We start from the raw sequence: 11,961 nt of genomic DNA on the forward strand, positions 1-11,961 counted from the left end.
AAAAGAAAAGGGGAAAAAAGGTGGAAAGAGTTATTTATTGATGCATTGATTTGAGATGGTGTTCAGTAGCCCATATCAGTTTAATAGCAACAACAAAAAGAGAGTCAGCATTTAGATCAGCGCAGCAGGTCCATTCATCAAGCCTTCATATAACCACAAGTGTCTCTTGACTGTGAGATTGAGGTGAAAGAAGGGAATAACACCGCCATCTAGAGGCCCTCACGGGAAAAGAGGGAGACCTGAAAAATGCCTCTGTCATCCTCTCCCCGGCGCCTCGCCATCATCACTTCCCCCTGAGATTACTCGCTCTCACTCTTACAGTCCCTCTCAAACAGGTTCAAATGAAATCGAACCGTCAACAAAAGGGCAAACTGCCCCAAAACACCTCAGCCGAGTGGCGACAGAGAGCTCACTCTCTGTCATTTTGTTCAGACACCACATTCTCCACACGCTCACAAAACTATAGCTCCCTGTGTGCAGGGTTATTAACAACTAGCATGCGAGAGTGTCATTTGAAAGGGGGGGCGAGAGGGAGAGCGAGAGAGAGAGGAGTGTGAGAGGGAGAAATACATAGGAAAGACCGTCATTAAGAGCATGCACGGCTTAAAGTTACATAAGAGTTTAAAAACCTGCCTCGACAAGGCTAAGTGGAGGGATTGAAAGTGACGGGCAAATAAAAAACCAAACTATTGTGCGCAGAAATGAAAGGGGTTTTATGAGCGAATTCACTTAGTTTTTCTTCTCTTACCGATGATTGGAGCCAGTCGGAAGATGTCAGAGAGACGACTGTTCACAGGCGCATAGGGAGAGTCTTCCAAGAAGTCGTTACCTACAAGAGAATTGCAGATAGATGGGTTAAACGAGGTGGGTGGGGGGTGGATGAGTGGAGAGACACAGACAGACAGACAGACAGACAGACAGACAGACAGACAGACAGACAGACAGACAGACAGACAGACAGACAGACAGACAGACAGACGTCTGTAGATATAGATAGATAGATAGATAGATAGATAGATAGATAGATAGATAGATAGATAGATAGATAGATAGATAGATAGATAGATAGATAGATAGATAGATAGATAGATAGATAGATAGATAGATAGATAGATAGATAGATAGATAGATAGATAGATAGATAGATAGATAGATAGATAGATAGATAGATAGATAGATAGATAGATAGATAGATAGATAGATAGATAGATAGATAGATAGATAGATAGATAGATAGATAGATAGATAGATAGATAGATAGATAGATAGATAGATAGATAGATAGATAGATAGATAGATAGATAGATAGATAGATAGATAGATAGATAGATAGATAGATAGATAGATAGATAGATAGATAGATAGATAGATAGATAGATAGATAGATAGATAGATAGATAGATAGATAGATAGATAGATAGATAGATAGATAGATAGATAGATAGATAGATAGATAGATAGATAGATAGATAGATAGATAGATAGATAGATAGATAGATAGATAGATAGATAGATAGATAGATAGATAGATAGATAGATAGATAGATAGATAGATAGATAGATAGATAGATAGATAGATAGATAGATAGATAGATAGATAGATAGATAGATAGATAGATAGATAGATAGATAGATAGATAGATAGATAGATAGATAGATAGATAGATAGATAGATAGATAGATAGATAGATAGATAGATAGATAGATAGATAGATAGATAGATAGATAGATAGATAGATAGATAGATAGATAGATAGATAGATAGATAGATAGATAGATAGATAGATAGATAGATAGATAGATAGATAGATAGATAGATAGATAGATAGATAGATAGATAGATAGATAGATAGATAGATAGATAGATAGATAGATAGATAGATAGATAGATAGATAGATAGATAGATAGATAGATAGATAGATAGATAGATAGATAGATAGATAGATAGATAGATAGATAGATAGATAGATAGATAGATAGATAGATAGATAGATAGATAGATAGATAGATAGATAGATAGATAGATAGATAGATAGATAGATAGATAGATAGATAGATAGATAGATAGATAGATAGATAGATAGATAGATAGATAGATAGATAGATAGATAGATAGATAGATAGATAGATAGATAGATAGATAGATAGATAGATAGATAGATAGATAGATAGATAGATAGATAGATAGATAGATAGATAGATAGATAGATAGATAGATAGATAGATAGATAGATAGATAGATAGATAGATAGATAGATAGATAGATAGATAGATAGATAGATAGATAGATAGATAGATAGATAGATAGATAGATAGATAGATAGATAGATAGATAGATAGATAGATAGATAGATAGATAGATAGATAGATAGATAGATAGATAGATAGATAGATAGATAGATAGATAGATAGATAGATCCCTAATCTATCTGAGGGGAGTCATTGTTGTTCCCTTGGCTTTTGTTTATCAACCTACTGCACGGGCACTGGCCCGCATGTGACAGCAGGGTTATGTGGGTCAGTCGATATCCATGGGGGCACGGAGCCTCACGCCTGATTAGGCAGGTTGGTCAGCTGCGTTGCGCAACTGGAAACGGGCTGGATGCAGAGACTAAAGGCCCTCCTGCTATCATCAACTGTTAAGATGGCTGCATTGCATGGCCATCGCCAGGGGGCTTCAAGCTCCATTGCCTTCAAAGGAACTGATTTGGGAGGTCAAAGAAAGTGTCCTCTGCTCGCCAAGACTGCGTCAGGGGTGAGGGTCCGGGCAGGGTCAGATCTGAATGGTATCAAGGGTCCGGGGCAGGGTTAGATCTGAATGGTATCAAGGGTCCGGGCAGGGTCAGATCTGAATGGTATCAAGGGTCCGGGGCAGGGTCAGATCTGAATGGTATCAAGGGTCTGGGCAGGGTTAGACCTGAATGGTATCAAGGGTCCGGGGCAGGGTCAGATCTGAATGGTATCAAGGGTCCGGGCAGGGTTAGATCTGAATGGTATCAAGGGTCTGGGCAGGGTCAGATCTGAATGGTATCAAGGGTCTGGGGCAGGGTTAGATCTGAATGGTATCCACACACAGGTCAGATGGGATGCTCGTGTGCTCCTTGCCCTGCGCTGACGGTTTCAGAGCTCAAAATAAATGGTGCGCGTTTCTGTGTGTGTGTGTGTATTTGTTTGTGTGTGTGTGTGTGCATGTGTCTGTGTGTGTGTGTGTGTGTGTGTGTGTGTGTGTGTGTGTGTGTGTGTGTGTGTGTGTGTGTGTGTGTGTGTGTGTGTGTGTGTGTGTGTGTGTGTGTGTGTGTGTGTGTGAGGGGCTGGCAGGCGGGGGTTTTACTTGGGGGCGGTTATAATTCATTCTCCATATAGCAGGGGGGGGGGGGTCACACTTTCACTGTTGATACACGCAGAACAAACACACTCACTTAGGACAATATTCATTTCACACCTGTAAGAGCTCCATGAGGCGCTTACTATCTCCCCACCATATACTATATCCTTAACCCTTTCACTACCGCACACTACAGACGGTTAACCCTTTCACTACCACACTACTAGTGAGGTATAGTGAAAAGGGTGTTAACCTAATAGAGTGTGGTTGTGATGAAAGGGTTAACACTTTGTCGCGTGTGGCATGTGAGAGGGTTAACCTTCTGTATTGTCGCATGAGTGAAGGAGGGGTTTTTAACCCTTTTGGTAAAGTGGTAGTGAAAGGGTCACTGCCGCACTACCAAGCGGTTAACCCTTTCACTGCAACAATACACAGACGGTTAACCCTTTCACTGCCCCACAACAGCAGGTTAGCCCTTTCACTACCACACTACAGGAGGTTAACCCTTTACTATCACACTATACCGACGGTTAACCGTCGGTATAGTGTGATAGTAAAGGGTTAACCCTCCTGTAGTGTGGCAGTGAAAGGGTTAAAAACAAACTATAGCCTGCCCTATAGTAGTAGACAGTACCCACCTTGCAGTGTCTGGTAGATCCCCCAGTAAATGCGCAGGCAATTCTTCTCTTTCTTCATCCCTCGTTTACAGCGGCAGTTGTACAGCGGGCTCTGCTTGATCGCGTCCATAGCGCTCCGGCACTCGTCCCGGGCCTCCAGACCCGCCACCAGGCTGAAGTTGCTCTGCTTGCCCCCGGCCACGCACTGCCTCATGGTCCGGTACTTGGCGCTGCAGCCGGGCTCCCTCAGACACTGCTCGCTCGCCCTCACACAGTCCAACCGGCTCATGGACCCGGCGGCGAACACGGTCTCCTCGGTGTAACACAACACATCTGCGGCGCGTGGAAGATATGAATGACCGGATATTAATAATACTACTAATACCAATAATAATAATAATAATAATAATAATAATAATAATAATAATAATAATAATAATAATAATAATAATAATAATAATAATAATAATAATAATAATAATAATAATAATAATAATAATAACAAGAACTCTACCCTAATACTATTGATATTAATATCGTTGTTGTTTTTATTATTAATAATAATAATATAATAATAATAATAATAATAATAATAATAATAATAATAATAATAATAATAATAATAATAATAATAATAATAATAATAAATAATAATTAATAATAATAATAATAATTATAATAATAATAATAATATATGTTCCATCCCTTAGTTTTGGTCACAGTATAGCCTAAATATTAACAGATTAAAGCAAACAGAAAGCTGCTTTTGCAGGGGATTAAAATATTAACGATCCGGAGGTCTGTCACTGGAGACACAATGTCAAACAACAACATCATCATCACATGTACATCATGCTTTTAGTAACATTTACTATAGCAACATATAGGACCGCTGCCTATTCTGCGTTTTAACCAAGGGTTTCCCCACAACACTGATGTGATGTTCCGTGCAGCTATATGGACGAGTTTGCGGAAAGTTGATAGTGAATAAAAAATTATAATAAATTGAAGCAGAACATGTGATGAAGGGTGAACTTTTCCCCTATAATTGACTTGTTCCCCCATGTGGTTTGGCACACTTTGGAACTATAATAATATCCGTATATCTGTCAGTCTGACCACTGTATAGCTTTTAGCAGGAGCCAGTACGAACATGGTCCAAGTTGAGTTACTCATCTATTGTGAGACCACTATTCGTGTCTATATTCAAGAATCAAGAATCAAGAGGTTTATTTGTCACATACCAGGGCATCATACATACAGTGCGCATTGATTGTGCAAAACACAATAATAAAATAGGCATAGAAAAAGTAAAACAGGTGAGACACAAGATATGCATGGTAAAAATACATGCTAAGTTCCTGAGAAACTGGTTCCTATATACAATATACTATTCAAACTCACCTAAAAGAGGCAGAAGGAGATATAGCGCGGCGAGGACCATCGTTTTTCTATCCGTGTGCAACATAAAGCCTCGTTGGAACGAAAGTTGTGACGAGGTGGGGGAAAAAGCGAGTAAATAACTGAACAAACTACTTTAATAGTTTAATTCCAAAGGTGTACTTCCACACTGTATTGAAATGAAATCCATTGGAGGGTTCTTCTGTGCGCGCAGCGCTCCAGTGCGCGGAGAGATCAGAAGATCCACGGCTCGCTTCATACGAGAAACATTCCACCTTTCTTCAAAAGTACAAACCAACCCCAACGACGAGCCTGATGTCCGGCGATACACGACCCTATTATTCAGAAAGAGGTTTTGTTCAACCGACCGACCGGCGACCGGGGGGGGCTGGAGAGAGAGTCAACCCGAGGAGGGACCACAGGACGCGAGACGGGCGGCTGAGTGAGGAGCGCAGCGCTGCTTCCAACTCCAGCGAGTGGTGATGCTGTGTCTGTGTCGTGCGCGTAGAGGCGGCAGCGCACCGGGAAGCTGTGTGTGTGTGTGCGTGTGTGTGTGTCTGTGTGTGTGTGTGTGTGTGTCTGTGAGCGTGTCTGTCTGTGTGTGTGTGTGTGTGTGTGTGTGTGTGTGTGTGTGTGTGTGTGTGAGCGCGTCTGTGTGTGTGTGTCTGTGTGTGTGTCTGTGTGTGTGTGTCTGTGTGTGTGTCTGTGTGTGTGCGTGTGTGTGAGTGTCTGTGTGTGTGTCTGTGTGTGTCTGTGTGTGTGTGTGTGTGTGTGTGTGAGTGTGTGTGTGTGTGTGTGTGTGAGCGCGTCTGTGTGTGTGTGTCTGTGTGTGTGTCTGTGTGTGTGTGTGTGTGTGTGTGTGTGACTGTGTGTGTGTGTGTGTGTGTGTGTGTGTGTGTGTGTGTGTCTGTGTGTGTGTGTGTGTGTGTGTGTGTGTGTGTGTGTGTGTGTGTGTGTGTGAGTGTGTGTGTGTGTGAGCGCGTCTGTGTGTGTGTCTGTGTGTGTGTCTGTGTGTGTCTGTGTGTGTGTGTCTGTGTGTGTCTGTGTGTGTGTGTGTGTGTGTGTCTGTGTGTGTCTGTGAGCGTGCCTGTCTGTGTGTGTGTGTGTGTGTGTGTGTGTGTGTGTGTGTGTGTGTGTGTGTGTGTGTGTGTGTGTGTGTATGTGTGTGTGTGTGTGTGTGTGTGTCTGTGTGTGTGTGTGTGTGTGTGTCAGTGTGTGTGTGTGTGTGTGTGTCTGTGTGTATGTGTATGTGTCTGTGAGCGTGTCTGTGTGTGCGTGTGTTTCCGTGTGTATGCGTGTGTGTGTGTGTGTGAGCGCGCTATAGAAAAGCTGTGTGTGTCTGTGAGCGCGTCTGTGTGTGTGTATATGTATGTGTGTGTCTGAGCGCGTCTGTGTATATCTGTGTGTGTGTGTGTGTGTGTGTGTCTGTGAGCGCATCTGTGTGTGTCTGTGAGCGCGTCTGTGTGTGTGTGTATGTGTGTGTCTGAGTGTGTGTGTGTGTGTGTGTGTGTGTGTCTGTGTGTGCCAGCAGGGCACTAGAAGAAGCCCCTCTGGTCTCCTCAGCGCTGCACTCAGCAAGAGCCAACGGGCGGCGAGACGAGCAATTTCAGCTTCCCAGCTCCAATAACGCAAAAGTAACTTGATCTGGTTTTTTTAACCCGTATTAAAAGTCCGTTACGCCGAGAACTAAATATGCTGCAGATTAATAGACAGAGGAGAGTAGTTGGGCATGTGGTGGTTGGATGTTATTATAAAAACACTCATACCCCCTCGCCCCTTGGTGGTGTGTGTCACATGTGTGTGGCGGGGGGGGGGTTACGTTTCATGGAGAGGACGATACGGTCTTTAGAATAACAAGGGAAGGTCTGGTAAAAAGAATAAATAAAATAAAACGTGTGAACAATTACACCATTGCGTCGAGCTATAGCTTAGACTACTGAAATGACCAATTGTCCCTCCATTCGGTTGGACTTTGATTCTTTATATTGACCCTGTAATAAACTAATTTGGCGAGTGAATTTGTTATTGCCTATACACAATCACGGTCCAGTGAGTTCAACGTGCAGTCAATAAAGGAGTTTGAAAGCTCCTATAGTAACAACACAGAAGCCGCGCCCCCTGTGAACTGAAGCCTATACATGATCAATACAGCTCTGGCCATCGATTACAATTCAACAGGGGTTTGTCCCTGCCCGTCCTCGTCCTCCACCCCGTTCACTATTAGTCTGTTTTTCTTTCGTTTTACACGCCGGCTATTCAAAATTACAAAAGTGCCGTCCAAGGCAGTCACAGTTTATTATCCTGTAGATACGTTGAGGTTGGCAACATTGGAAAGACGTGGGGACCTACAAGCTGGGCTACAGTATTTCTACAGTATTTGGCATTTGAAAGTCTACATTTGAACCCCCCCCCACCCCCGCCTAATGTACAGTCCCCTCCCCATCATATGTATATATTCTCTGTTAGGATCTATGGGTAACAGTACTGTATATTTGCATATCGTATATGTGTAACGGATGGTACCGTGAAGCGCAGTCAAGAAGGGCTGGGGTGAGTTAAACTCACTCTCACATCCTCAAAAGACGCATAGACCCAGCACTTAGAAGTGAGTTCACCTCGCGGTTAGGTGGCCGAGCGGAGATTGCGTTCGTCACCAGCCCCGGAGCTGTGAGCTCGAACAGGCCGCTCCGGGGTTGTCACCAGCTTGGCTGGCCGTCTGCACTGATACAATTGGCTGTATCAGAGGGTGGGAGAAGCTGGCGGGGTGGGTCCGGGTCGTTGTAAACAGCGACTCCTACAGTTCGGTCGGGGCGCCTGCTAAGCGCGGATTGGACGTGAGGGGGATAGTGTGGTCCTCCCACACGCTACGCCCTCTCAATGAGAATCCGCGCTGCCAGGTGAAAAGAAGCGGTGATTGGCTGGACGTGTGTCGGAGGAAGCACGTGGTAGCCTCCACTCTCCCAGATGATCTGACTGTGGGGGGTAAGTGCGCAGCGATCAGGAAGGGACTGGGAATTGGCATACGACTAACATTGGGATGGGAGAAAATCGGACGAAAATGGAGGGGGAAAAAGACCAAAAAAAAAATAAAAATAAGTGAGTTCACCTCTTGGTATAGCGGTCTGTGTTGCTGCCTGCGGCGTGGGAGACCGGGGTTCGAATCTCTCTCGGGGCATCGAAGTTTGATGTGATGTTGTCACAACCGTTACATATGTCACAAATGTAACAGTACTATATACCTGTATGTCATGTATGTCCCTATGCTATAAATGGCATGATGTCATGTATGTTGTGTATGTCATAAATGTCACTATGAATTGAAAATGGGGGACCCTGATGTAAACAAGACAAACGTCTTTCTCAGGTCTGCATCCCCTTAACACTTGTGTGTATTGAGCCGTACTGTATTGTACCCATTCTGCAATCTGTTAAATAAAGTTTTCATTCATTCATTCATGCATTGCTGTGATGCACGCGTCCAACCCTCGCTATAAGTGTGAGAGACAGACGGTGAGGAGGAGTGAGAGACAGACGGTGAGGAGGAGTGAGAGACAGAGTACACAGTGAGGAGTGAGAGACAGACGGTGAGGAGGAGTGAGAGACAGAGTACACGGTGAGGAGTGAGAGACAGAGTACACAGTGAGGAGTGAGAGACAGAGTACACGGTGAGGAGTGAGAGACAGAGTACACAGTGAGGAGTGAGAGACAGAGTACACAGTGAGGAGTGAGAGACAGAGTACACAGTGAGGAGTGAGAGACAGAGTACACAGTGAGGAGGAGTGAGAGACAGAGTACACGGTGAAGAGTGAGAGACAGAGTACACGGTGAAGAGTGAGAGACAGAGTACACGGTGAGGAGTGAGAGACAGAGTACACGGTGAGGAGGAGTGAGAGACAGAGTACACAGTGAGGAGTGAGAGACAGAGTACACAGTGAGGAGTGAGAGACAGAGTACACGGTGAGGAGTGAGAGACAGAGTACACAGTGAGGAGTGAGAGACAGAGTACACAGTGAGGAGGAGTGAGAGACAGAGTACACGGTGAAGAGTGAGAGACAGAGTACACAGTGAGGAGGAGTGAGAGACAGAGTACACGGTGAGGAGTGAGAGACAGAGTACACAGTGAGGAGGAGTGAGAGACAGAGTACACAGTGAGGAGTGAGAGACAGAGTACACGGTGAAGAGTGAGAGACAGAGTACACAGTGAGGAGTGAGAGACAGAGTACACAGTGAGGAGTGAGAGACAGAGTACACAGTGAGGAGTGAGAGACAGAGTACACGGTGAGGAGTGAGAGACAGAGTACACAGTGAGGAGGAGTGAGAGACAGAGTACACAGTGAGGAGTGAGAGACAGAGTACACTGTGAGGAGTGAGAGACAGAGTACACAGTGAGGAGGAGTGAGAGACAGAGTACACAGTGAGGAGTGAGAGACAGAGTACACAGTGAGGAGTGAGAGACAGAGTACACGGTGAGGAGTGAGAGACAGAGTACACGGTGAGGAGTGAGAGACAGAGTACACAGTGAGGAGGAGTGAGAGACAGAGTACACAGTGAGGAGTGAGAGACAGAGTACACAGTGAGGAGGAGTGAGAGACAGAGTACACGGTGAAGAGTGAGAGACAGAGTACACAGTGAGGAGTGAGATACAGAGTACACAGTGAAGAGTGAGAGACAGAGTACACAGTGAGGAGGAGTGAGAGACAGAGTACACAGTGAGGAGTGAGAGACAGAGTACACAGTGAGGAGTGAGAGACAGAGTACACAGTGAGGAGGAGTGAGAGACAGAGTACACAGTGAGGAGTGAGAGACAGAGTACACAGTGAGGAGTGAGAGACAGAGTACACAGTGAGGAGGAGTGAGAGACAGAGTACACAGTGAGGAGGAGTGAGAGACAGAGTACACAGTGAGGAGTGAGAGACAGAGTACACAGTGAGGAGTGAGAGACAGAGTACACAGTGAGGAGGAGTGAGAGACAGAGTACACGGTGAGGAGGAGTGAGAGACAGAGTACACAGTGAGGAGTGAGAGACAGAGTACACAGTGAGGAGGAGTGAGAGACAGAGTACACAGTGAGGAGGAGTGAGAGACAGAGTACACGGTGAGGAGTGAGAGACAGAGTACACAGTGAGGAGGAGTGAGAGACAGAGTACACAGTGAGGAGTGAGAGACAGAGTACACAGTGAGGAGGAGTGAGAGACAGAGTACACAGTGAGGAGGAGTGAGAGACAGAGTACACAGTGAGGAGGAGTGAGAGACAGAGTACACAGTGAGGAGGAGTGAGAGACAGAGTACACAGTGAGGAGTGAGAGACAGAGTACACAGTGAGGAGGAGTGAGATACAGAGTACACAGTGAGGAGTGAGAGACAGAGTACACAGTGAGGAGTGAGAGACAGAGTACACAGTGAGGAGTGAGAGACAGAGTACACAGTGAGGAGGAGTGAGAGACAGAGTACACAGTGAGGAGTGAGAGACAGAGTACACAGTGAGGAGTGAGAGACAGAGTACACAGTGAGGAGTGAGAGACAGAGTACACAGTGAGGAGTGAGAGACAGAGTACACAGTGAGGAGAGTGAGAGACAGAGTACACGGTGAAGAGTGAGAGACAGAGTACACGGTGAAGAGTGAGAGACAGAGTACACAGTGAGGAGGAGTGAGAGACAGAGTACACAGTGAGGAGTGAGAGACAGAGTACACAGTGAGGAGGAGTGAGAGACAGAGTACACAGTGAGGAGTGAGAGACAGAGTACACGGTGAAGAGTGAGAGACAGAGTACACAGTGAGGAGGAGTGAGAGACAGAGTACACAGTGAGGAGTGAGAGACAGAGTACACGGTGAAGAGTGAGAGACAGAGTACACGGTGAGGAGTGAGAGACAGAGTACACGGTGAAGAGTGAGAGACAGAGTACACGGTGAAGAGTGAGAGACAGAGTACACAGTGAGGAGGAGTGAGAGACAGAGTACACAGTGAGGAGGAGTGAGAGACAGAGTACACAGTGAGGAGGAGTGAGAGACAGAGTACACAGTGAGGAGGAGTGAGAGACAGAGTACACAGTGAGGAGTGAGAGACAGAGTACACAGTGAGGAGGAGTGAGAGACAGAGTACACAGTGAGGAGGAGTGAGAGACAGAGTACACGGTGAGGAGTGAGAGACAGAGTACACAGTGAGGAGGAGTGAGAGACAGAGTACACAGTGAGGAGGAGTGAGAGACAGAGTACACAGTGAGGAGTGAGAGACAGAGTACACAGTGAGGAGTGAGAGACAGAGTACACAGTGAGGAGGAGTGAGAGACAGAGTACACAGTGAGGAGGAGTGAGAGACAGAGTACACAGTGAGGAGTGAGAGACAGAGTACACAGTGAGGAGGAGTGAGAGACAGAGTACACAGTGAGGAGTGAGAGACAGAGTACACGGTGAGGAGGAGTGAGAGACAGAGTACACGGTGAGGAGGAGTGAGAGACAGAGTACACGGTGAGGAGGAGTGAGAGACAGAGTACACGGTGAGGAGTGAGAGACAGAGTACACGGTGAGGAGTGAGAGACAGAGTACACGGTGAAGAGTGAGAGACAGAGTACATGGTGAAGAGTGAGAGACAGAGTACACGGTGAAGAGTGAGAGACAGA

The 11,961-nt window shown here is 45.4% G+C and overlaps 1 protein-coding gene across 1 annotated transcript; it reads right to left on the bottom strand.

Annotated features, from left to right (window-relative positions):
• Positions 1–748: 748 nt before the first annotated feature.
• LOC311248542 (GDNF family receptor alpha-1-like) lies at positions 749–5,806 on the bottom strand (the record flags this gene model as incomplete). The annotated part of the gene is made up of 3 exons (XM_084339407.1): positions 5,348–5,806; positions 3,965–4,276; positions 749–829 (listed from the first exon to the last, which is right to left on the bottom strand). Coding segments are annotated over exons 1-3 (457 nt in total), but the record flags the coding sequence as incomplete, so codon positions are not given.
• Positions 5,807–11,961: the final 6,155 nt, after the last annotated feature.

Source organism: Notolepis coatsorum (assembly GCF_963971535.1).
Source record: "Notolepis coatsorum genome assembly, contig: SCAFFOLD_3541, whole genome shotgun sequence".
Lineage (NCBI taxonomy): Eukaryota > Metazoa > Chordata > Actinopteri > Aulopiformes > Paralepididae > Notolepis > Notolepis coatsorum.